Raw genomic sequence first — 27932 nt, 5'->3', positions numbered from 1 at the left:
GCTCAGCGGCCATGGCTCACAGGCCCAGCCGCTCTGCGGCATATGGGATCCTCCCAGACTGGGGCATGAATCCGTGTCCCCTGAATCGACAGGCGGACTCTCAACCACTGCGCCACCAGGGAAGCCCTATATGTATGTTTTATTTTTACCACTGGTACCTATTCATTTGACAGTGAGATAATGTTCACTGAAGGAACTACAAGACATTTACATATCAAATGAACACAGCAACATTCATTCAGAGTATCGCCTTTCACTAGCATCTCCAAGTGGATAACCAAGGTAATTGTAGGGAGTGTAATGTCCTCTTTCTGCTTAATAGCGATTGTCTTAATCTGTTCCCTTTCATCTTCATTAGTGTATAGGTAAAACTGTATGTTTTAAATGGTGACTTTATCTATGAGACTATTATATAAGAAACTGAAGCGTTTGGATTAAAAACAAAATCTCAAACTTAATGTAGCTTTGGGATTAAACATTTTATAGACTAATTATTTTCTAAAATTCTTAAACCACGTGTGATAACTAAACCTAATTCAGGTAATCATAATATTCGATGTAATTAAGTACCATTTGAAATAAATGGGAGTGTTTATATAATTTATTTGTATAGGTAGTGGCTCTCAAACTTTAGCTAGCATCAGACTCACTAGGAAGATTGAATGACACACTGCTGAGCCCTAACCCCAGAGTTCCTGATTTAGTAGGTCTGGGTGGGGTGCAAGAATTTACATTTCTAACAAGTTCCCAGGTAACCATGATACTGCTTCTGCTGTTCCTCCAACACATGTTGATTAATCACTGATGGCGGTTAGGTATCAAACTTACAAAAAGTATATACAATACAGATGGACTCCAATTTACGATATTTTGACTTTACAGTGATGCAAAAGCATTATGCATTCAGTAGAAACCATTCGTTTTGAATTTTGATCTTTGTCCAAGGTAGTGATATGCAGTACAGTACACTCTTGTGATGCTGGGCAGTGGCAGCGAGCTGCAGCTCCCAGTCAGCTGTGCGATCACCAAGGTAAACCATTCTGTACCCATACAACCTTCTGTTTTTCACTTTTAGTACAGTATTCAGTAAATTACATGAGATTATTATTATAAAACAGGCTTTGTGTTAGATGATTTTGCCCACCTGTAGGCTAATTAATGTAAGTGCTCTGAGCACATTTAAGGAAGACTAGGCTAAGCTATGATGTTCAGTGGATTATGTATGTTAAATGCATTTTCAACTTATGATATTTTTCAAGTTAGGATGAGTTGAGACATAATCCCATCTTTAAGTCGGGGAGGATCTGTATAACACACACCTGAATCCTGCTGCTTTTACAGATATTAAATGTTTTGTCACATTGCTTCAGATTCCCCTCACTTTTTAAGAAATAAAACACTGCAGATGCAGCTAAATATGCATACTTCCTCTACCATCTGACTCCCCTTCATTTCTTCCTGAAAAGATAACCACTCTCTAGAATGTGATCATCCCCATGTTAAGCTCTTGCTACATGTATGTAGAACCCAAATTAAGGTACTTTGCATGTTTTTAATTGTGTATAAATGATATGACATGTACCTTTTTGGAGTTTACTCTTTATGTTTCTAAGAATTGTGTTTGTTGTGTATTTCATAGTCACACATTTATAACTTTAAAATAATCTTTAATTACATAAGTATGCCATATTTTTTTATCCATTCTTCTACTGATGGGCATTTAGGTTTGTGGCAGGCACTAATGGTTATATAATCAACTGACATTCCTCATTTACCTCCTTTTTGCTTGCTGTTAGTATGCCCTCCATATGCATAGGAAAGGTGGCTTCTTTCCAATCTCAAGAGAATGAATGTCGATTTGTCTAAGCCGATCATGGTAATTTCTTCCTTTACCAGTTTTGTTTTGTGTATGTAGTACAGCCCTGATGAAAGATATGTTAAGGGAAATCTGAGAGGAACTTTCAGGAAAGATTTTTCTCCCTGGATGAAAAGAAAAAGATAAACCTTCCCGCTTTGGATATGGTTGTGCAAGGATGGAGTGGTTGTAGCAACAGCAGTTTCTTGAGATTCTGAGGAGAAAGATCTGAGGATGAGAGAGTTTGGGCTTTTGCTTGTGTAATTGTCCTGAAACCACCATTTTCCCCAACTTTTTTTTTTTTTTTTTTTTTTTTGTGCGGTACGCGGGCCTCTCACTGTTGTGGCCTCTCCCGTTGCGGAGCACAGGCTCCGGATGCGCAGGCTCAGCGGCCATGGCTCACGGGCCCAGCCGCTCCGTGACATGTGGGATCTTCCCAGACCGGGGCACGAACCCGGGTCCCCTGCATCGGCAGGCGGACTCTCAATCACTGCGCCACCAGGGAAGCCCTTCCCCAACTTTTTTAATGTGAAATTTTCCTCTTTGTTTTAACCACTTTTAGTTGAGTATTCTGTTATTTACAAGATAGTTAACATTAAAAAAAAAACAACAATACTGCGTTAGAGATTCTTGAATTTGTCTCCTGTGCATAGTGTAAGAGTTTCTCTAGGGTAGATAGATAAAAGTGGAATTTTGGGGCTGTGGAGTGTATTCATATTCAGCTTCAGTAAATGTCAGATTGCTTCCCAAAATGGTTGCACCAATTTATACTCCCACCAGCAGTGTAAGATATTTTCTATTTCTTTACATTAGATTTTTGCTTAACACCTGGTATTTTCAGATATTAATTTTTGCCTCTTCATGTCTTGGTGTGTTATCCAGATTATTAGTGATCATGTCACTGCTTAACCATCTGTCCTGTTTATAACCTTTGTATAGTTGTCTATGCAGTATTGGAGTGTTTTGTATTTATATGTGTGTATATATATATATATATATGTTTTATATGTTCTGAATAGTGATCTTTTATATGCATTGTTTATATATACACATTGCAAATATCTTTTAGTGTATAGCTTGTCATAAACTTTGTTTATTGTGTTCTTTATTGTAGAGTAATACTTAAAGAATTTAGTATAATTAAATTAATCAAAATTTCCTTTTAAGGTTTGTGCTTTTTGCATCTTATCTAAAATTTAGTTTAATTAAATTATCTAAAATTTCCTTTTAAGGTTTGTGCTTTTTTTTGTCTTTCCTTAGCCTAAAGTCATGATAGTCTCCTATATTTTATTCTAAAAGTTAAGAATTTTTTTGTTTTTCACATTGGGTTTTTAATCCTCTTGGAATTGACATTTGTGTATGGTGTGAGGGAGAACTATTTCTTCACAATCAATATTACTGATTCTTTTGTTTTTTTTTTTTTGTGGTACGCGGGCCTCACTGTTGTGGCCTCTCCCATTGCGGAGCACAGGCTCCGGATGCGCAGGCCCAGTGGCCGTGGCTCATGGGCCCAGCCACTCTGCGGCATGTGGGATCTTCCCGGACCGGGGCACGAACCCGTGTCCCCTGCATCGGCAGGCGGACTCTCAACCACTGCGCCACCAGGGAAGCCCCTATTGATTCTTTTTCTGAATTCTGTTGTTTCTTTGGTCTATCTGTATGGCCCTCTGCCAGTTCTGTTATTTTATTTATATAACTTCATAAAAAGAAGTCTTTATCACCTTACTAGTTTTCTGAACTGTGTTGGTTGTCCTTGGGTTTTTGCTCATCCTTATGAATTTTTAGATTAGCTTATGCAGTCTCATGAAAAGCAGACAGCTTCCGGGATTTTGATTGACACTGAATTAGATTTGCATATACACTTGGGAAGACTTTATATACCTTATGCCATTTATTCCATCCATGTAGGTGGTGTCTCTCCAGTTTTTGCAAATAATGTCATATACATTTCTCCTTTTAATGGTCTTGTTCTATTTATTTCTAGGAGCCTAATAATTTTTGTTTATAATTACATTTTCTAATTGGTTTTCACTGGAGAAAATTTGATTTTTAAAAACTTTTAATTGAAGTACAGTATGTGTACAGAAAAGTACACAGAGTATGATAAGTACAATGAATTATCACAAAGTAAACATATTTGTGTAACCATTACTCAAGTAAAGAAAGAGAACATTACTACAATTTCCAGTCCCAGTTATTACCCTCTACCTTCCCTTCAAAAAATAATCATTGTCGTGGTTTAGTTTTGCCCATTTTAAATTTTATATAAATAGAATTTTGCTCTATAGTTTAGTTAGCATTTATCTTTGGCTCAGTCTCAATTTGTGAGATTCATCTGTGTTAATGTGTGAATCTGTGATTATATTTTCATTCCTGTGCAGTATTCCATTGTAAAATTATTGTTTTGTTTATCCATTCTACTGTTGATGGACATTTGGCCTTTTTCCTGTTTTGAGCTATGATGAATAATAGTTATGTGAACTTTCATGTTCATTCATGTCTTTTTGTGTCTCTGTACATGTATTTCTGCATATATCCAGGACTAGAATTGCTATGTGGGTGGATATGCTTATGTTCAACTTCTGGCAGATCCTGCCAAATAGTTTTCCATAAGATACCAATTTGCAGTCCCACCAGCAGTATATGCAGGTTCCAGTTGATCCATATTCTTGCCTACATCTTTTATACTTTACTCATTCTGGTGGGTATATAGTGGTATCTATCTACTTGTGATTTTAATTTATAATTCTCTGATGACTATTGAGGTTGAGAATCCTTTCATATGCTTCTTAGCAATTTGGCTGTCCTCTTATGAAGTGCCCGTTCAAATTTCCCATTTTTCCATTGAGTTGTCTCATAATTTTCATATTGATTTGTAGAAATTCCTTATATATTGACTAGTAACATTGCCATAATTTTCTTCCAGTCTGTTGTTGCCTTTTTAGTCTCTTAATGATATCTCTTGTTGAATAGAAATTTCTTTATTTTAATGTAGTGTACTTGATCAGTCTTTCCTTCATAATGCACATTATGTCCTATCTTGAAGGTCTTGAAGCTAGTCTCCCAAATAAATCTTCTAGATCTATACTTTCCAGTACAGTAGCCAGTAGCCACATGTGGCTGTTGAAATGTGGCTAGTCTGAATTAAGATGTCTGTAAGTATAAAATACATGCCAGATTTCAAAGACATAGTATAAAAAAGAATGTAAAAATTTCATTAATAATTTTTATACTGATTACATGTTGAAATGATAATATTTTGGATATAGTGGGTTATATAAAGTATAGGATGACAATGACTTTGACCTGTTTATTCTAGAAAACTTTAATATTGCATGAATGACTCACATCATATTTCCATATTCTAGAAGCATGCTGTCCAGTAGAACTTTCTGTGATGATTGACATGTTCTTTGTCTACACTGTTCAGTATGGTAGCCATGAGCTACATGTGACTATTGAGCATTTAAAATGTAATTAGGTGACTGAGAAACAGTTGTTGTTTTGGGGGCTTTTCTTTTGGGCCGTGCCGCGCAGCTTTTGGGTTCTTAGTTCCCCAAACAGGGATTGAACCTGGGCCACCAAAGTGAATGCACCGAGTCCTAACCACTGGACTGCCAGGGAACTCCCAAGAAGCTGAATTTTTAATTAAACTGTTAGTTTAAATTTAAGTAGCTGCACTTGACAAGTGGCTACCATATTGTGCAGCACAGTTTTGGACCCTGTTTTACTTTAAAATTTACTGTTTTAGATTTACATTTACAATCCATCTATAATTGATGTTTACATATGGTGTGAGGTAGGGGTCAAGTTTAATTTATTTTTCTTCTAATCGAAATCTAGTTGACCAAGCACCAAGGAAAAGAGAATTTTTCCTATTTTTAGACTATGTTATTTATTTATTTGTTCTTACACCAGATACCCACAGTCTTTAGTAACTGGTAGATAGAGTGTCTTGTCCATTTTTGGCCCTTGGTTTCCATGTAAACATTAAAAATACCTCATCAATTTTCATAAAATTATCTCTGGGATTTTGATTGGGATTACATTGGATCTATGTCTCATCCAATCTTGAACATGATAAAGCCATCCATTTATATAGGTCCTTCATTTCTCTCAATAATATGTGATCTTTTTTTATGAAAAGGTCTTGCACATCTTTTGTTAGATTTATTTCTAGTTATTTGCTACTGTAAATGGTAAACTTTTTCTAATTTCATTTTCTAATTATTGCTGGTGTAGAGAAATACAATTGATTTTAGGTTATTGTCCTTAAATCCAGCAACTGTGCTAAATTAACTTATTAATTCTCATAGATTCTTTTGGACTTTCTGCATACCCAATCCTGCCATTTGTGAATAATGACAGTTTCATTTCTTTCTGATTCTTACATATCTTATCACACATTTCATCTTACTGCCTTATTGCACTGACCAGGACCTCAAGAACAGAGTTGGGTAAACTTTTTTGTAAAGGACCATATAGGAAGGAACCAACATTTACTGTATAAATGTGTATAAAGTATTGTGCTTAAAGGGAGTCAGAGTAGTCTTGCAGATGAGTTTTAAGCAAATTTGTATTAATTTGAAGGGCTGTACACTATTTTGATAAAAGGGGCCATTTTTTATAGGAGCTTGAAGAAGGAAAGAATGATTCATAGGCATGAAAAAAATGGGGTAAAACAATTTGCCTAGTGAATTGGCAACTGCTGGTAAGTTTGTTTATTTTGAGTGTGCATAAGTATAAACTAATGCTTGTTTCTCTTTCCCTTTAGGAAAAATAGAAATGAAGGTACATATGCACACAAAATTTTGCCTCATTTGTTTGCTGACATTTATTTTCCATCATTGCAACCATTGCCATGAAGAACATGACCATGGTTCTGAAGAGCATCACAGACACCATCGTGGAATGACAGAATCAGAGTCGAGCAAATTTTCAGTGCTGGATGCTGAAAATGAAAAAAAATATTATATTGAAAAACTTTTTGATCGTTATGGTGAAAATGGAAGATTATCCTTTTTTGGTCTGGAGAAACTTTTAACAAACTTGGGCCTTGGAGAGATAAAAGTAGTTGAGATTAATCATGAGGATCTTGGCCACGATCATGTTTCTCACTTAGATATTTTGGCAGTTCAAGAGGGAAAGCATTTTCACTCACATAACCACCAGCATTCCCATAGTCATTTAAATTCAGAAAATCAAACTGTGACCAGTGTATCAACAAAAAGAAGCCATAAGTGTGATCCAGAGAAAGAGACAATTGAAGTGTCTGTCAAATCTGATGATAAACATATGCATGACCGTAATCATCGCTTATGTCATCACCATTGTTTGCGTCATCACCTTGATCATAACACTACTCGCCATTTTCCTAATGATTCCATTATTCACAGTGAGCATGGGGAGCCTAGCCATGAACCTTCTACAGAGACCAATAAAACACAGGAACAATCTGAAAGTAAGCTACTGAAAGGAAAGAAGAAGAGAAAAGGGAAGAAAAGTAATGAAAATTCTGAGGTTATTACACCAGGTTTTCCCCCTAACCATGATCAGGGTGAACAGTACGAGCATAATCGGGTCCACAAACCTGATCGTGTACATAACCCAGGTCATTTTCATGTACATCTTCCAGAACATAATGGTCATGATCCTGGTCACGGACACCAAGATCTTGATCCTGATAACGAAGGTGAACTTCGACATACTAGAAAGCGAGAAGCACCGCATGTTAAAAAAAGTGCAATTTATGCAGCTGCTAGTCACAAAGATCATAACGAAGATGACCGGCAACATGAGGTAAGCAGAACAAGATGGTTGCTCCGTAATTCTCAGATGATTGTGGAGCATTTTTAGGTAAAAAGAGAAGTAACAGAGGAATAGTCAACCATATTCAAACTTATTTCCAGTTACAAAATACATTAAGGAATCAAAATCAGATTAAAGATTTTTAGCTGCATTTTCACTTGCATTGTTCGTTCTCAAATTTGGGTTCCTTCAATTCCTAAATGTTTAAAGGTTGTTAGAAAATATATTCCTTATTTTTGTTCCTTATTTTACTCTCTTGCTTAAGACTTGTTTTGACTCCCCAAATTAGTTTACATGTTGTTACTGTTAGCTGGTTTCTAGATATTTGAAAATTGAAGACTTTTTTTTTGTTCAAACTGTTTTCTTGGGAAGTTCCTAGACAGTTTTTTTTCATAATTGTTAACTTATTAACTATGGAGTGGTTCCCAGTTATTGATCTAGCTACGAAGTCAGGTATTTTGCACATGTGGTAGGTTTGTTTTCTCTGTCACTTTATCATAGGACCTACTTGCTCATATTAGTCTTTTCTTATGCTTTCAACAGATGTACAATGAATGCAAAAAGATATAATAATGGGAAACTCCAATAGTAATGGGATGGTTTTGTTTTTCTTTTAAATTTTCATGCTTTTTTGAATTCTTTCACATTTGATGGTTCCTTCTTGATTTTTAAAAAAAACTATTCACCTTAAAAACATTTTTGTTTCATTAAAAGTGTATCAACACTCTTATGTATTCTTATATTTAGCCCTCATTAAAGTTTAAAAAAATTGTTGAATTTGTTTATTGTTCGGATGTAGAAAAAGCAGCACCATCTAATGTGGAAAATGACCTCAACCTTTGTTGTTTCTGTCTCTTATTATGGAAGTGTGTTTTATATCTAAGTAAATATCTTTGTTTATTTACTGGACAAATCATTAGATATTTGGTTTTTAGCAAATTTTAAAATCTTAGTGTACTTTTAAAGAAATATATTAATTTGTTACTATGGGTAATATCCTAGAACCTTGTTGATAATAACTAGACATTATCAGTAATGTTTACTTTTTGTATTCTACTTGTGGGGTCTGGATCATCAGACTTGTTATTTTGTATCCTCATAGGCCTGATGCATACTGAGGATTTTTTCAAGATTTCTGGAAATATTCTATGCATTGGATAGGGTAGTAGTATCTCATGTAAAGGCCTGAAAAAAATCATTTTTTTTGTTTGTATGTTTTGATTCTGTTTTTTGTACCATAGATAAAATAAGCAAGCATGCAACCAGAGTGCATATGTATGAAAAAGAGGTAGTGCCATGTCCTTTGCCTCAATTTTATGTATTTGTTTTTACTATATGATGGGTCCAGAATTTTTTGTTACTTGTTTTCTTCTTTGTTTTGTTATATTTTGTACTTAAAGTACCAGTGGATAAAGCTGCCTTTTTTTAATCCTCCAGTTTTAGCATTGGGATAGAATTCCCCTATATGATATTCTTTTGGGGTACCTTAGTGAACATGTCTATATCCTTGTATATTTTAATATAAAGTTGTTAAAGAACTCTTAACTGTTTAACACTGTTTCACAAATAAGAATCTTGAGCGATTGATGATTGCACTTTGACTAGGGAAGTGATTTTTTTCCTCACCCCTTAAGGATCTTGGGAATATAGTTCTAAGTCATTCTTATTGATGGCAGAAAGTCATCATCTTTTATATGTTGCAGTGGAAAATGGTTCAAATCTATTAAAAGTTTTGGATAATCAAGTTGAATGTATTCCTATCATAAATTCCTGTCAAAAATCATTCTTTGTAATAGGTATCTATATATTGCAGATTATTTTCAAATAATATTTAGAATATATTTTACTATATAATATTTTATTTTTCTGCATAATCTTCTTAAAGTACTCTTACTTAATTTGTTTTATCAATTTCCTTGCAGTGTTTGAATGTCACTCAGTTGTTAAAATACTATGGTCATCGGGCCAATTCTCCAATCTCACCTGATCTATTTACGTACCTTTGCCCTGCTTTGTTATATCAAATCGACAGCAGACTTTGTATTGAGCATTTCGACAGACTTTTAGTTGAAGATTTAAATAAAGATAAAAATCTGGTTCCTGAAGATAAGGCAAATATAGGGGCATCAGGTAAGAAAGATTTAAGTTCTTTCTCCTCAAAAAAGTCTCTGTACTTATTTTTTTTTTAATGTAATTGAATGAGGAAGTAATTCCAAATGATTGCTTTCCTTTTGGTGACTTTCAGTATGTTTTAATCATGTTTAGTTATGTGTGTTTAGAAAAGATTGGGGGGAGACAAGGAGGCACAATACAGTTTACAAATGTCTTCTGACACTACAGAGGAATGTTTTGCTACGGACAGAGAACTAATAGATTAGAAAGGAAATACAGGTTTATCATAAATAGATTCTTCTTGATGGGCAAATGTTAATAAGGGGACCCCTAATTAAAGTTATATGATGTTATAATTACTTAACATTTAGCAGGGTGAGGGGCTCTAATGAAAAGATTATTAAGTTCCTGAGGAAGTAAAAAGGGAAGCCAGTGTGGTAAAACTCTAGGAATGTCTCAGAAATGCCAGTGATTGGCACATGAACTTCATCATGGGCACTTCTAGAGAGTAAAACCAAATGGGTAAAACCAAAACTATTTTTAAACTTCTCTCTAGGCTCTTTTTCATCATATCCAGTTGGCTAGATTGCTCCACCTTGATGTTTACAGATACCTCCCATCTAATATTTCTGGAACTTCTACTCCACAGGAAGTTCGTACCTCTTATAGAATCCCAAATGCCATTCCAATTCATTCTTTTGATAAAATCTGAAAATCTTTGATTTTTTTCCCTCTTATGGTTTTAATTTTCATTTCCTATTTCCCCTTGTATAATCAGTTGTCAAGTCCAGTTGAGTCTTAAATATCTTCCAACTGTATCCACTCTGTCATAACTTTAGTTCAGATCCTCCTTGGTTCTTTCCTGAATTGTTGAAATGCCTTCATAACCTTCCCTGCCTGTGTTTTTGTCCCCTTTGTAGGTCATGCTTAGCATTTAAGCTAGATTTATCTTTCTAAAATGCAAAGGAGATACTCTGACATGGATTTTTCTTTTTAGTGATAGCTGGCATTTATTTAATACATATGTTTTCCTTTTATTTATTAACAAACATGTATTGCAGGCACTGTTCTAAACTCAGTTAATTTACTCCTCACAACAGTCTTATGAGGTGGAGAATGTTACCCTAATAACTTTCCCAGGGTCTCAGAACTAGTGAGTGATAGTGGTCAGATTCAGTCCTGGGAAGTTTAACCATTTTGATATCCATGTTCTAAGTGTTTTACATGCTTTTTTTTTTCTTTTTAGTAAATTTTAATAATAATTATTGAATTATTATGTGAGGGAGCTATTGTATGATTCTTGTTTTTACAGATAAGGAAGCTGAGGTACAGAAAAGTTTAGTAACTTGCCCACAATTCCCAGACCTAGATAAAACCCACCAAGTCTGAGGTTTGTCTGATAAATGTTCTGGGCAATCACTGTGCTATTATTTTCCAAATTTAGCTAATTCTGGTATCACCTTTATGATTTTTGCCACATATTGTTACACTAATATTTTTCATTAGATCTCTATATTTTTCTACATTTTTTGTATTGTAAGCAGTAATAGCTATGAGAACATGGATTTGATATGATGTGCTAGTTATACTTTTTTCCTCATATATTTTAGAATACTGCATTATGCTATGTTGTTCAAAGTTCAGAGTGTTGTTTTTTTTTCTCCCAATCATGCTTTCCAGAATATGATCCATGCCTACCTACCTTTCCATCTTTATCCTCCACCATTCGTTTCTTCCCTCTTAGCTCTAATCATAACAAACTCATGGTAATAGATTATGCTGGTTTACCTTCATGCCTCTGTGCCTTTTCACATTGTAAACCTCTCTACTTGGCTGACTACTATGATTCCTCAAAGATTCAGCTCAAGGATTAGTCTCTCTGGGATAACTTAGTGACCATCCTAGGCTTAATTAAGTCCCCTACCTTGATACTCTCTGGATATTTCCATCATGGTACAGAGTTCATAATTGGATTAGTTACGTTTTTGTTTGACTTTAGTTGCTTAAAGGAAGTGATTGGGTCTTTCATCTCAGCATCCCTAGTGCCTAAGATAAAGGGTACTTTGGACAAAAAGTAAGCACTCATATATTGATTAAATGAATAAATTGCTTAATATTAGTCTATAAACTTTCAGTTCTAACCTAGGAAGAACACTTGTAAGCCAGCCTAGTGTACTTTGATAATACAGTGTTCTCACTCAGAATGAGTTGTATTTCAGGAACTTCATCATTTGCAAAATCATGATGAATACAGTTCTGGTTGAAATGCCCAAGATATAGTGGTGGTATTACATAGTAATTAAAAAGTGACTAAATTGATGTGTATGAATATGAGCTGAAAACAGAATTCCGATAAAATAGATGAAAGATTGAAAGAGCAGCATTTAAAATTTTTTCATAGTGTAGCGATAAGGTAGACACGTTTAAGAATATCACATTCTAGTATGAGTTTTATATGATAGAGACATTCCTTAAAGCTTAAAAGAGTACACATAAAAAGAAATGCGCTCAATACATAACTAAGTCTCCTAGGTTCCTGCCTATTCTTGGTTAATTTCTTTGCAATAGGAAAATGACTTCAGAATAGATAAATTAATCATAATAGCCTATATTTATTGGAACCTTACCGTGTGCTATTTTAAACACTTTTACAAGAGTTATTTAATTTAATTTGTTACACCCATGAGATAGGCACTTTTATTTACTTCTCTTTGCTGAGGAAAGGAGGCTTTGAGAAGTTAAGTAACATGCCCAAGGTCACATAGCTGCCAGGCAGCAGAGCTGTGATAGGAACTAGAGTATTCTCCATCTAAAACCTGTAATGTAACCACTATGCTCTTCTCCTATGCTGTGCTCTACTGCTTCCTGCTGAAAAGGTTCTTAAGTGTGCTTTGCTAAAATGTAAATGACAGGGAGATAAGGAGGGTGTTAGTGACAGGGAGATAAGGAGAGTGTTAGTGATTTGACAGATAATGCAGATATAGACAGCAAACGGGTAGAGGTAAATATTGATATAAGTAAGTATTACTATAAGTGTAGATTAGTCATTAAAAAAAAAAAAAGAAAACAACCTGAGAATAGTCTTCTAGTTAGACAAGCTGGGTTCAGTCTGTTAAGATCTGGAAAGGCAGAGAAAAGTGATTTCACATGCTAGACTTGAATAATGATCTTTGGATAGACAAAATATGTCCTCTTTGTGGCTTCATGCTCATTGATCTTTGTAGATGAGTAAACACCTTGAGAGCCACAGTCTCTCTCAGGTGCTTATAAATTCTCCCTGGCAGGAATAAAAGGGGAAGCTAGGTCTAAGATTATTTAACTTAATAAAAAATAAAATACATTTGTTCTTTGCGGGGAAAAATGGAGACTGACAAGATTGTGGCATCTGGAGTTAAAACTAATAGCCTTTTTTGTTTTTATGGTTTCTTAAAAAAACTCTAGTTCTTTGTTTTCTCATCAGCTGTGGGTTATGACTTAGAGTTGTCTATGTTGTAATATTGACATAATCTATATATTTTCACAAGGCTGTTGACAGATGCTTGACTATAGTAATGTTGAAAATTACATTTATTAAATATGAAAAGCCTTAGAGGAAATTGTACTTGCTTTGAAAACGAATACTTTACTAATAGTGAATATTGATTAGTTGTTTGCAGGTGGTTATTAACATTCTCAGAAATGAAGCTTGAATTAATTATGTCCTGATAGATGTTAATGATTGTTAGAGAGAATGCTCTGCTAGTAATTATTTTCAGTGACTGCTGCACCATTAAACAAGGTTAACTTGTTCTGTATAAATCTCCCATAGTGACACAGCTACTACCTCATTAACTATTCAGAGACTGCTGTAAACCAAATTCTATATATACTGTGTATGGTAGGAATCGTTTGTCTCACAAGATTGGCTCATTTAGTCATAGAGTTGACCCTAGCTTAATTATCAAGGGGAGTTGTGAATAAGCCGCTCAGCATTTTCTGCCAATTAAAATGCTGAAACAGTGTAGAAAACTGCCATCTTGCACATGCTTTGAACCAAGTTAATTAGAAAGTTTCCACAGATGAGCGCTTCTTTTTAAAAGAATGCATTTTCTCTCTAGATAATGAGAAAGGGAGTTGGTGAATAACTAAGCTTGAAGACCTTTAACGTTTTAAGAGACCTAATTTGCAGAATAAGTGAAGCTTATTTCAAACATTTAGCATTTTTTATTGCATATGGTATCTTGGGTACAAATAAAGAAAACATTTGCTAGTTGTACTTAATAGTTTGCATAGTGTTAGGTTGGTATAAGTTTTATGAGATTCCTTTTATTGTTCATTGTTTATCGTTGTTATTTTGCTTTTTTATGGCTTTATACCAAATTGTGATCGAAAAAACACAATACTTTGGTCGAAAATCAGAAAAATTTTATTACCTGAGTTGCCTTTTTTCTACACCTAAGAAATTATGATAGTTTATGTGAGCTTTAAATGTGTATGTTATTAATTCTAAAAATAAGTACATACTTAAATAGCATGGGAAGGTATTTCAGGTACAATAAATTCAAAACAACTTTACTTCTCATAGTTCAAAGAAATCGTAATTTTCCTTGAAGAAAATTTAAGTTAGGAGAATGACTACTCCTTAAATTTTTAGTGCTAGAAAGCTAAAATTACTGTTAAAAATTAATAAGCCAGTATAAGAAAACGTATCTAATAACATACACTTATGGAATAATAGGGCTGTTTTGCTAATGAAACAGTTGTGATGGAATAGTTGTAATCTATACAAAATATCTAGAAAATTTCTGATTTATCTGAAATGATATTTCTTCTTATTTTTATGTTTAATTATACTTATTTTTCTTGTAAATCCTCTTTTATGTGAAGCCATCTCCCTGGGGGTAAATACATAAGTGGTAAATAAATCACTTGGCCTAGAATTCTCTGAAAATACTTTGAGTTACTGGAGAAAACAGTGGATTCAGGAAGGACTTTGGGTTTGGTTTTTTTTTTTTTTTTTGCAGTACCCGGGCCTCTCACTGTTGTGGCCTCTCCTGTTGTGGAGCACAGGCTCCAGACATGCAGGCTCAGCAGCCATGGCTCATGGGCCCAGCCACTCCGCGGCATGTGGGATCTTCCCAGACTGGGGCACGAACCCGTGTCCCCTGCATCGGCAGGCGGACTCTCAACCACTGTGCCACCAGGGAAGCCCGGGTTTAGTTTTGACTTTGCCATTTTAGCTAGCTGTTTAACTATTTTTTATTATGGTAAAATATATATAACATAAAGTTTGCTGTCTTAACCATTGAAGTGTACAAATTAGTGGCATTTATTACATTCACAATGTTGTGCAACCATCACACTACTTGTAAAACTTTTTTTACCCACCACCCCAGATAGAAACTGTGTAACCATTAAGCAATAGCTCATTTCCCCCCTACCCCCAGCCCCTGGTAACCTCTAATCTTTTTGTCTCTATGAATTTGACTATTCTAGATAGTTAATATAAGTGGAATCATACAATGTTTGTCTTTTCTGTCTCTTCTTTATTTTGAAATACTCAGCATAATGTTTTTAAGGTTCACCTATGTTGTAGCATGTATCAAAACTTCATTCCTTTTTGTGGCTGAATACTAGTCCATTGCATGTATATACCACATTTCGTTAAACCATTCATTCATTGATGGACGCTTGGCTATTGTGAATAATGGTGTAATGAACAAGGCATACAAGTATCTGAGTTTCTGCTTTCAGTTCTTTGGGGTATAGACTTAGGAGTGGAATTTCTGGGTCATATGGTGATTCTGTTTAGCTTTTTGAGGAACTACCAAATCTTTGCTACAGTGGCTGCACTATTTTATGTTCCCACTAGCAACGTAAGACGTTCCAGTTTCTCCACACCTTTGCCAACATGTGTTTTTCTTTTTTTCAAAGCCATCCTAGTAGGTGTGAAGTGGTAATGTTTAGCATTTAACATCTCTTTGCCTAAATATACAAATACAAATCTCTAAAGTAAAAGGACATTGGACACATTGGGGTCTGCTAAATTGTGTTCTTCAGGATACTGGCTCATTGTGCTATATTAATAGGTTCCATGATCAAGTAAGTTAGAAAAATACTGCATATTATTTCCCCCTTGCAGAAATTCACATTGCTCATTAAACTGTTAGAGGCTCTGAGGGAACTTGTTTAATCCAGAATTACCAAGTCTTTTTGATTATTAAAATTCTTTCCTCACTCCCCTTGGAATGCCACCTATCTCATAGAATTAGATGAGCAGTTTGAGAAATGCTACTGTAGATTATTAAAGTTCTTTCTAGCTATACAATATGACAATAGCTAGTATGTTGCCAGTTCAAATAGCTACAAGTAAGCAAGGAATTTAAAAAATTCTTCATAAAGGGGCAGAATAATTGGCCTCTTTGAAAATTTTTTTTTTTTTTTTGTGGTACACGGGCTGGTCACTGTTGTGGCCTCTCCCGTTGTGGAGCACAAGCTCCGGATGCACAGGCTCAGCGGCCATGGCTCACGGGCCCAGCCGCTCCACGGCATGTGGGATCTTCCCGGACCGGGGCACGAACCCGTGTCCCCTGCATCGGCAGGCGGACTCCCAACCACTGCACCACCAGGGAAACCCTGAAAATATTTTTTATAATTTCCAACTCTGTCAATCAAGGCAGCATATTCACAGAGGAGTAATTAAACTCAATATATTATAATAGTCTCAGTTGTGCTCTCTATATTTTATGTATAAAAAATGTTACTGGAGGTTATAGGATCCTTTTTAGTTCTAGAATTTATTTTCTAAAATCAATTTGAAAAATCTTTCGAAGGTAGCAAGCATATTATATATATTTCCTCTAGTTGGAAGAATGAGAAAACTCTTTTCATAGAATATCCTTGGGAGTGTTCTTTTCTCTTCAACTTTTTGGAAGAGTTTGAGAAAGATCGGTATAAGTTCTTCTTTGTATGTTTGGTAAAATTCGCCTGTGAAGCCGTCTGGTCCTGGACTTTTGTGGGAGTTTTTAAATTGCAGATTCTATTTCAGTTCTAGTGATCAGTCTGTTCAAATTATCTGTTTCTTCTTGATTCAATTTTGGTGGGCTGTATTTTTCTAGAAACTTGTCCGTTTCTTCTGGGTTGTCAAATTTGTTGTCATGTAATTGTTCATAGTGTTCCCTTACAGTTTTTTTGTATTTCTGCAGTATCAGTTGTTATGTTTCCTTTTTCATTTCTTATTTTGTTTGAGTTGTCTTTCTTTTCTTCTTGGTGAGCTTGGCCAGTGGTTTGTCCATCTTGTTTATCCTTTCAAAGAGCCAGCCCTTGGTTTTATTGACTTTTTCTCTTGTTTTTTTAATCTCTATTTTATTTATTTTCTTTCTGATCTTTATTATTTCTTTCCTTCTTTAGGTTTTGTTTGTTCTTCTTTTTCTAATTCTTTTAAGTGGTAGGGTAGGTTGTTTATTTGAGAGTTTTCTTGAGGAAGGCCTGTATTGCTATTAATATCCCTCTTTTGCTGCATTCCGTAGATTTTGTATGGTGATGTTTTCATTGTCATTTATCTCAGGATATTTTTTAATTTTCTTTTTGATTTCATCATTAACCCATTGGTTTTTTAGTAGCATGTTGTTTAGTCTCCATGTAATCGTTTTTTTCTCATTTCTTTTTCTGTGGTTAATTTCTGGTTTCATGCCATTGTGGTCAGAAAAGATGCTTGGAATAATTTCTGTACTCTTAAATTTGTTGAGGCTTGTTTTGTGCCCTAGTATGTGGTCAGTCCTAGAGAATGTGCCATGTGCTCTTGAAAAGAATGTGTATTCTGGGTTTTTTGGATGTAATGTCCTGAAAATATCAAGTCTAACTGCTCTATCGTATCATTTAGTATTTCTGTTGCTCTATTGATTCTCTGTCTGGAAGATCTGTTTATTGATGTGAGTGGGGTTTTAAAGTATCCTACTATTGTTGTATTCCTGTCAGTTTCTCCTTTTATGTCTGTTAGTATTTGTTTTATTTATGTGGGTGCTCCTATATTAGGTGCATATATGTTGACGAGTGTAAAATCCTTTTCTTGTATTGATCTTCTTGTATTATCATTATATAGTGTCCTCCTTTATCTTTCTTTATGATCTTTGTTTTAAAGTCTATTTTGTCTGATACAAGTATTGCAACCCCCGCTTTCTTGTCATTTCCATTTGCATGAAATATCTTTTGCTATTCCCTCACTTTCAATCTGTGTGTGTCCTTTGCACTAAAATGGGTCTCTTGTAGGCAGCATATTGTAGGCTCTTGTTTTTTTATCCATTCTGCCACTCTGTGTTTTTTGATTGGAGCATTTAATCCATTGATATTTAAGGTAATTATTGATAGATATGTATTTATTGCCATTTTAAGCCTTGTTTTCCTGTTGATCTTATATTTCTTTTTTGTCCCTTTCATTGTCTTTTTGTTTTTCTTTTTGTGACGTGATTATTTTCTTCTATATTATACTTATGTTCTCTCTTTTTTTGTTTGCTTTTTGTAAATCTATTATATGTTTTTGAAATAACCAGTTTCTTAACAATCATTTTATTGTATAACCAATAAAGAAAAAACATTTCTATTAAGTATTTTTTTAAAGTGTGAGTGTGTGTGTATGTGTATATATATATATTAACTCATTTGGAGGGGCAGCTGTCCAGGCTCAATGTAATATCACTTCATTGAACAACTCCACATGGCATAATTCACATTGTATTCTAAGTAAATGACATTCACCCAAAAATACAATGAGAATGGTGCTCTTGAAGTTGGCCAGTACTGTGACCTTGGGTTGATTCATGTAAGACTTTTGGCTTTGTGGGATTGTGATGTTTTCTTGTATTCTCGTGAGTTTCAGATGTCAGATAATCACAAGTACTAGTGATTTTCTAATCATAAAGTGGGCTTCTCTCTTTCAGACATTTCTTTTAGTTTACAGATTTGCTTTCTCAGGAGGATAATAAGGAGATACAATTACCAGCACTGATTCATGAGAAATTGTACCTGGGAGAGTGTAATATGTGACATATACCCATTTGTACACATATGAACTCATATACCCTTTCACACAGACCTTCCCTCAGCTACATGTGTAAGCACTTGGCTGATTTAATTTGTTCAATCTGCCAGTGCTTGTTCTTCAGTTATACTGTATTTAGCTCACCTGTCAGCATATTGGCAAATTGATTTTCACTGAATTCCATTTTGGTTGATTTGTCATTTGGTAACTTGAGTTTTGACTAATTGACCAGAAGCCATTTGAGATTGTAAATCATCGTAGAACACTGCAAAATGTTTATGGCTTCATAGACTCTTGGACTTTTCTTCACATTCAAGATACCCTGAGCCAGAAGTTTATATGATGAGAATTTTATAAAGGAAATACTTGCTTAGAATAATGTTCATTTTTAGATATAATTTGTATGATTAGGGAACAGAATAACATTTTCTCTCAACTCTTTAATGATTAAACTTGGTAAATATGCTTATAAGAATATATGTTGGTATAATAGGGTCTTAAATTTCATAATCTAATAAGCACAAATTTAAAAATATGTTTGTAATGCTAATATTTTATTACTTTGCTAAATTGTATTGTATAATTTGTTAATCATCTCACATGTCTACTGCATCAAATTAATAGTGTTCCCTTATATTAAGATTTAGAAATTTTATATTTATTGCAAATGTCTTAATAGGAAAATCCGGAAGTGAATGCATATATATTCCCCAGTATAGAATATAATGTAACCCTAGGAAAAAGAATAAATCAAGTTAACAAGATTTACCCAACTAGATTTTGGCTAATACAGATTTTAATTTAGCAGCTTAATCTGGTTATATGAATTTTCTTGGACATTGGGACATAGAAATAAAATAAATACTTTTATTGGGTAATTTTGGTGAATATTCCAGTGCCTTTTTGGTGAATTCTGATTAATAAAAAATTCTAATAATTATGAAGAGTTAATTAAATTTATTTTGTCTAGTGTATTTGGGTCTTGTCTGTAGTTTTGTCAATCCTCATCCATACATATTTACATTAGTGTGTATATACAGTTATTTTTTTCTACTTCAGAGTATCTTGGAATATGAATTGCTGGGTTTTCAGTATCTTTGTGCTGTTTTTCTTTAAGTTCTTGATTGAGGTTGCTTTTGGATTGGCTTTTTTTGAGATATATTGCTTCTAGATTGGATTATTGCCAAACTAAGGAAAAATATATTTGGGAAGGGAGAGTTGTATATTAATATATGAGACATTTTATTTTCAGGTTGATGTTTTCATTATTAGCCTTGGTGTTTCCCATTTAGTTATTGTCAGTACCTTTTGTCGCTCCCTTTTTAATTTTTTTCCCCACTAGTGTGATTGGAGCTAGAGAGCTGCAGTAGTTTTGACAAACCTTTTTTGGTTTAGTTGGCCAGTAGCTTTATTGGTTCTCTGCCTTCATGTATACCTATGGCCACTTTTTTCCAACTTATTCCCTCAGGCTCTCCCACTCACTGATTTTATTGTTCCAGTCTGTATATGGGGCGCACACAAAGTAACCTGGTCATCATTATTAAGTCAATCTTTAAACCTTATTTGACCTTATATTTTTCTTTATGCAACAGGGTTTTTTACCTCAGTTCCCTGTGCCTGTAGTCGCATCCATAGTTCGGGGAATCTCCTTCCTATTCTTTGGGTCCACTAACCAAGTTGTTGGCTTTATAATGAATCTTTCTCTGACCTTGGTCCTTTGGGAGTTGAGTTCCTGTTCCTTTATTGCCCCCAAATCCTTAAAAAGGATTGAAGGCACTGTATTCAATCTCTGGCTGTATTTCAGTGTTTCTGGCCCTTTAGATTCCCAATGTTTCTATCATAGTAATTATCTGTTACATATAGTATAAACCACAGAGCTTCCATTAGTAGTAGATGACCTACTGTTTCTTTCTGAGCTAATTTAGCTAACAAGAATTAGCTGTAGTGTTAATGTTATTGGATACTGTGACTAAAATGTCCAATGAATAAACAGTTTTATTGATAAAGTTTAGCATTTAGCAGGTCAATTAAAGTTTTATTTTTTTACCCATCCTTACTTCTCTTTGTCTTTGAAAATTTTAAGTTATCTTGATGAAGAAATGCATTTTTCCATTATTCACTTATCACAAGACTTGACATAAAATCTTTCAGCAGATTTATAGTCCTTTTAGATTTGATTAGAAAAAAAATCATTTTAGATTAAAGATTTTCAAAATTATAACTCTTCAGTGAAATTTCCTATAGATAAATATTAAAATAAACAAATTTTAAACTTAAAACATTTCCATTTTATTTTAGGCCATTAATAGGAAGTAATTTCTCATTTTAAGTGAAGATGCCTCACCCCCTGAACTACTGGCATTTATTTCTGATAATCTTATCTGCTTATGAATAGCCTAGATAAAGAAATGTGCACAGAATTATTCCACCTGTTTCTCACAAGTCATATTGTGAAAACATTTCTCCTGTGTTCTGATCTGGTTAAAAATATATAGTGAAATTTAAAAAAGTAGTAAATTGTACAGAAAGCTGAATTGGAGGAAAGGGAGTTTGGAGCTGGGTATGGAAGAAAGATGATACCAAGGGAAATAGGACTGAATTATCCTTTGTAAAAATAAGAAATGAAATACAGTGAGGCTACCAGTAATAAGCTTTTTTTGTGTCTTATCTGAGTATATTTATATTTTGGGCTGATAAGTTTCTTAAACTTTGTTATTGGAAAGATTTCCATAGATTATGCTGCATTAGATACTTGGCTTCCTTTAATGCTCACGGGAGAGTTTTATAATTATAGTCTCTAAATAAACAGTTTAAGGCTGTACCTTTAGACATCGGTAAAATTTTATTTAAGTCTAGGTAGTGTAAGTGAACCACAGCCTTAAGTCATTTTCAGTTCCTGTTTCTAATAAGGTGGACCACTGAAAATAACTATAACTTGGTCTTAGTTTAATTCTTTTTTTAAGCATTCAAGTTGGTTATATAGTTGTTTGTTTTGTTTGTTTTTAAACACAGTAGTGCCAAAATATAAAGTTTTCTTAAAAAGCATAGTCTAGGTAAGGTAATCAGTCTTCCATGACTCATTTATCCTATGTTTTTTCTTCTTTGGAGCTTTTTTGGTTTATATTGTCATACTAATGTTGACCATTACTTTCTTCCTACAGCGTGGATTTGTGGTATCATTTCTATCACTGTTATTAGCCTGCTTTCCTTGCTAGGAGTGATCTTGGTTCCCATCATTAACCAAGGATGCTTCAAATTTCTTCTCACATTCCTTGTTGCACTAGCTGTAGGAACAATGAGTGGAGATGCCCTTCTTCATCTACTGCCCCATGTAAGAAATCTTTTAAATCTTTTTAAGAAGTAAAAATATTTCAGCTAAAAGGATCCTTCATTTGCAAGCTGTAGCATACTAATCTAGTATTTCTGTTGTTTTATTTGCTTATAGGATGAAGTATTTTTTCCATTCGTACAGTTTTAAATTAAGCAATATTAAAATAGATTGAATCATTAGATTTTAAAACAACAACAAAAAACTGGTAGTGTCAGTTTTATCTTCACCTGTCACAGTGTATACATATCAAATCACCACAATGTACACTTTAACTCTCTTACAATTTTATGTCAGTTATACCTCAGTAAAACTGAAATTTAAAAAATGCTCTATTAGCAGTTCTGAAAGTGAATACTTGGACATCAATGAGTGTTTTATCTTTTTATCTTTATGGTACATCAAGAAAGCCATTAGAAGAAACGTATAGGGTTTTATGATGATTGTACACATAGCCAGTGCTCCACAGGCATCCTTATTTGAGCAGGAATAGGCAGACATACTCAGTTAACAATTTTAGGCATTTAGCTCTTTACCCATGGGGCCATTTATCTTTTCACCTGGTGTGCCACTTGTGTTCTTCCATTTGGGAACACTTCTAATGATATGATCATAAGCCCACACTCCTAGTACCTTTACCTTGCTTATTAACCTTTTAAAATCTGTCACCAGTTAAGAGTGTTTGAGCCAGTATTACTGTCTTTCCTTCAAATAAAAAAACAACAGGGCTTTTTTCATTTCCAAATGTAAAATTATAGGTTTGAATATTTTTTTATGTTCTCATCACCTCCCTTCAGGAGTATTTGGGAGACAGAATTGTATTTCTATGTTGTGTGCACCTCTTCTCGCCTTCTGCACTCGGGGTTGAGAATTCCAGGTCTAGTATCTAGAACAATGCATGGCATTGCCTTTAAAAAAAATTAATGTTAAGGCCGTGAATATGCATTTTTTGTTGTTGATTTATTATATATTATTTATTTATTTCTCCCTTATTGCAACCCTTTGCCTGCCCTTTCTACCAGCCACCAGGCATAGCAACAGTCTGTTTCAGAACTGGGCCTAATAAATTAGAACAGTTGAAGTGCGAACAATGTTTAAGTGCTATTTAACTTTTTTTTTCCTTAAGAAGTGTTAATTAAATGAAGCTATTACCTTTTGTAATGGTCATATCTTCTTTGAGAGGTTTAGAAACCTCTTCTGTTGACCACTAGCAAATAGGGAAGGAATACAAACAAATGTTACAAGGAGGGAAAATACTGAAGACCAGTTCTCTAACTCTTACATTCTCTTAAGATAAAGAATTAAAATACAGAAAATTAAACACATGTTTAAGTATATTCTTTTGCTCATGTTCAGCAGTATATGCAGACATAACATCTCATCACTTCTTTGAAATAATTTATAAAAGAAAAATATAATCAGCTTAAGAGAAGGTTAAATTACTGAATATTAAGGCATATATCTGGGACATGTTCACTTCAGTTTATGAAGGACCCACCATTACCTCTTATCTTACTGCTGGTTTGATTCTTTTACTGTAGGATGTATCTTAAACCTGATAGGCATTTGAGTTTTTGGTCTTTGTTTTAGAGTTACCATGAAATGTAGTACTTTCCAGGCCACTGAGGATAGCAAAATTAAATGGAAGACTACTTATATTCAATTGAGATAATAGGGGATATTTTTTCTGGAGATTATAGTCTCAAAATAGCATTTAAATTACTTGTTTAGAAGTTTTTCTTATTCTTATTAACAGTCTCAGGGTGGACATGATCACAGTCATCAACATGCACATGGGCATGGACATTCTCATGGACACGAGTCTAAGAAGTTTCTAGAAGAATATGATGCTGTATTGAAAGGACTTGTTGCTCTAGGAGGCATTTACTTACTATTTATCATTGAACATTGCATTAGAATGTTTAAGCACTACAAACAGCAAAGAGTAAGTGTTTTTTAATTGTTTATTTTATTTTCTGAGGTAAAACTCAAAAACCATTGTTTTTGGGCCTTATGTTTTTTCTTAATCATGGTGTTGGTGTGTATTAAATATCGTTTAATAGATTATCTTCAGAGGAAAAACTGACTTTGATCTTTGCCATTTTTTTGTCATTACGTTTGTTTTGGCATTTATAATCAAGATATAGGAGTCTCAGTTTCAGTTAATTTTGTGTTGCTTCTTATCTAATTGATTTAAATAGTCTGAAAAAAGTTATTGGCCAATTTATTCTTATTAAAAATGCAAAAATGTATAAATAGAAGCAAATCTCATTGGTCTTCATAGATAATATTTTCAAGTATAGGGGGCTTTCATTGCCATATCTTTTAATGAAAATGTTTTTGCACAACACATTTCTTTACCAGAAATGCCTTGCCAATGGTGTAAGCACTAGAGGTACGAAGAATTTAGATTCAGGGGGCTTTGTAGGAAGAAAATATAATGAAATGAAGGAAATGGTGACTCATCTCAAGAGTGACAAACACTTCAGAGATGATGCTTGGATTATTGAACTGTCTTTCATGTCACATTTATTAGAATAAGATAAATACCTAAAAGAATTTTTTCCCCAAGAAAGTAAGTTCAGGTATTACCATTCACTGTGATTTACACTCCTCCCTGTTCACATTGGTTCACATCTGTCTCTAAGGCTCTGTCTTGAATACATCTCTCACTTAACATGTTTGTGATATTAATGCTGATTGTCTTCAGTATATTCTGTTTAAGTAAGGAAATCCAGAGGACACTTTTAGAAAGCTTTCCACAATAACGAGTTAGAAAATGTTTATATTTTGTTAGTTAACTACAAATATTCAGAAAAAAATTCTTCAAGAACACTGGATAGTCATTATCATAATATATACAGCCCACTCTTATGATAAAACTTTAATGCTGTTTTTATGGATATATTCTTGTTTGTGTATGTATGTGTTTTGTATATATCCCCTTGGGACAAAATATGGTATTCAGGGAGAGTGATTCTAGTTCTTGCCCAGCCACAAACTAGCTCTGAAACTATGACTCATTCATCATGATTACCAGTTGCTATCTAAATGCATGGGAAATAAATCCTACTTCTCATCTGTATTTTCATATCATATTCCAAGTAGTGTATTTAATTTTAATGGCCATATTTTAGTCAGGGCATCATATTTAATTGCTTCCAAAGGAGGGTTGATCAAGATGGTGCGCTCAGTGAAGTTTTATCTGAGGAATGCTCAAAGGAACTGGGAAGGATCAACTTAGAGAAACATGAAGGAGATCTAACAGCATTTGGTTTGGGAAGGGCCATGTGGAAGGTCATGTGGATAGGTGAAGAATTGACGGTGGTGGGAGGGATGCCAAGGTGAGATTGGCTGGAGGGAAATGAGTCAGTGAAGGAGATTAATTCAGAATAATTTAGAAGAGAGGTGCAGAGGGCTTGAATCATGGCATAAGGAATTGGAAAGAGAAGATGATTAAGAGAATTATTTAAATGAGGGGCTCAATAAGAAAACATTGATTAGATAAAGAATTTAAAGTCCATCTCTGTGAATACCAAATTTAGAACACAAATACAAATTGCAAAGTATATAAAGAAGTTTTGGAGTTACTGTGAAGCCCTAATTTTCTTCAATTGTGTGTACCTACTAACACTGAAGCAGCAAATATGAAGTATTGAATGTGTACAAAATATTAGGAACTGTATAATTTACAGATAAGTATAAAATGTAGTGCTTCAAGAGATAGTCCTTCAAAATAAAGTGGTTTTATATTTTTTATAATTTAACCTTGATCTCATTTTGAACCTAGACTTACTGGCAAAATTAAACACATTTATTTTTATAAAGTAAAGTAATATAGAAGAATAGAGTCCCTAAAATATGGCAGGCTTTGGGAAATTTGAAATTGTGGGAAGTAAAAAACTGAAAGTAACACCATTTGCAGAGGGGTACTCTAAATGCAATAGTGAGGAATTCATCAAGTACATCAAAGAAAGGAGTCTAGGGAGATAAATAAGTACACCTCCTTTATAATAAATAGGACAATAAGTAACTAAGATGAAAAAGTATATAGCATTTTTTGAAGAAAGGGAATTAGTGATACTTGAATAGAACAGACATTTGACCGTCTGTATAGAAGAATTGGAAGGAAGCTTTCAGAACATAAGTTAAATAATACACCAGATGCCGACTAGTTCAGCAAGTTGCGGCTTTGAGGGTAATGATTTGGCAAGTTTTTAGGAAAATGGACAATCAGAACCAAAGCAATTAAACAAAATCCCAGCTGATGTTTTCCTTTCTATGTCTGTCTCATTGACTTTTGTACTGTTGTTTGCTCCTCCTTCCTCTTTTTTTTTCTTCTTTAACTCATGTTAAAACTGCTGTTTCTTTTCTTCTCTTTAGGATGTCTCCATATTATTTTCTTTTGAACATTTTCTATTCCCCCAGTTTCTGTTTTCTATTGCTATGAAGCAGAACAACCCAAAAAATAGCTTGTAACAACTTATTAGTTCTTTTAATTTTGTCAGGAATTTAGGCAGGATTCAGCTGGGCAGTTCTTTTGCTCCACTTGACATCAGCTAGAGTGATTCACTCAAACTCTGCTAATCTGGGTTGGCTAGGGCAGTGCAGAGCTGGAAAGGTCCAAGAATGCCTCACTCTGTGTCTGCATCTTGGTACTCCTCCACATGGCCTCTCTTCAGAGTCTAGACTGAGCTTCTTCATAGCATAGTGGCCAGACTCCCTGAGCGAAAGCAAAAGACTAGGCCAGAACTGGCACAGCATCACTTCTATTGTATTCTGTTGGTCAAAGCAAGTCAAAAGGCCTGCTAAAATTTAGGGGCAAGGAATAGACTCCACCTCCTTATGGGTGGAGAGGAATGCTTACACAGGGAGGGAAGAAATTGATGATGGCCATCTTTGGAGACTCTGCTGCACATTCAGCTAGCCACAAGAAGCCTACTTATGCAGCAGCTGGAAGACTTAAACATCTGAAACATAGCTCACAGCTTATAAGCAAAACCAACAAGGAAATGCTCTGCCAGTCAGTAAGGATCTTCCAGAGAACTTGATTTTTACTTTCATACTGTTCTAACATACTTGATTATTTGCTTTTTAAAATGAACATTGATTAAAAGTAGAAATTTAAGTTGGAAGAGTTGTTAGTGATAGACTGATGAGAAGAAACCAGACTATTAAGAGAGAATGTAGGAAAATCCAAACTTAAAAAATGAATTACAATAATTAGGATTTATTAGTAGAGGACAGATTAAATGAGAGAAAACGTGTCTTGATTGCATAGCTGTTAAGTCAGTTACTGATAGGTCATTTTCATACATCACCTCATTTAATCCTTACAAGAATCTCGTTTTCATATTATAGATGAGTATTTTTAGGTTTAATAAATTTAACAAACTTCTCTAAGTCTCATAGAGGTAAACTGTAAATTTAGGATTTTAAGTCAAGCTTGACTCTGTCTATTACGTCACATATGGGGAAAAGTGAGATTGTGTTAAACACAGAATGAAATTTAAAGGATTAAGCTTTTGTTTTTTGGAACTTCCCATTCCCACACACTATTAAATGAGAGCGATATTACATATATTTCACACATTTCATTCAGGTTGCATATAATAATACAGTACTATGTACCCTGTTCTTAACTTGAAAGTATGTGAATTGGACCTTTTAGTCGAGTATTCGAAAAAAAATAACATGCAAATTTAGTTGGATTTTTCATCTGGTAGACCCTTTGATTAACTTCTAAAAAATTTTTCTCACTCCTTTTCTAAATAATTTATAAAATTACCACCATTTATCCCCATAGATGTTAA

The 27932-nt window shown here is 34.1% G+C and overlaps 1 protein-coding gene across 2 annotated transcripts in view; it reads left to right on the top strand.

The window, feature by feature from the left end:
- The window catches only part of SLC39A10 (solute carrier family 39 member 10), a 105198-nt gene that overhangs the window by 57087 nt on the left and 20179 nt on the right, over nt 1-27932 (top strand). For both annotated transcript variants that reach the window (XM_060152408.1, XM_060152407.1), the window contains exons 2-5: nt 6630-7654; nt 9586-9793; nt 21953-22122; nt 23876-24064. In XM_060152408.1, the coding sequence (XP_060008391.1) occupies nt 6641-7654; nt 9586-9793; nt 21953-22122; nt 23876-24064 (1581 nt within the window). In that variant the 5' untranslated portion in view covers nt 6630-6640. The remainder of the gene's footprint in view (nt 1-6629; nt 7655-9585; nt 9794-21952; nt 22123-23875; nt 24065-27932) is intronic.

Source organism: Lagenorhynchus albirostris, chromosome 6, assembly GCF_949774975.1.
Source record: "Lagenorhynchus albirostris chromosome 6, mLagAlb1.1, whole genome shotgun sequence".
NCBI classification, from domain to species: Eukaryota; Metazoa; Chordata; class Mammalia; order Artiodactyla; family Delphinidae; genus Lagenorhynchus; species Lagenorhynchus albirostris.
This window is presented reverse-complemented; position numbering and strand designations above follow the sequence as displayed.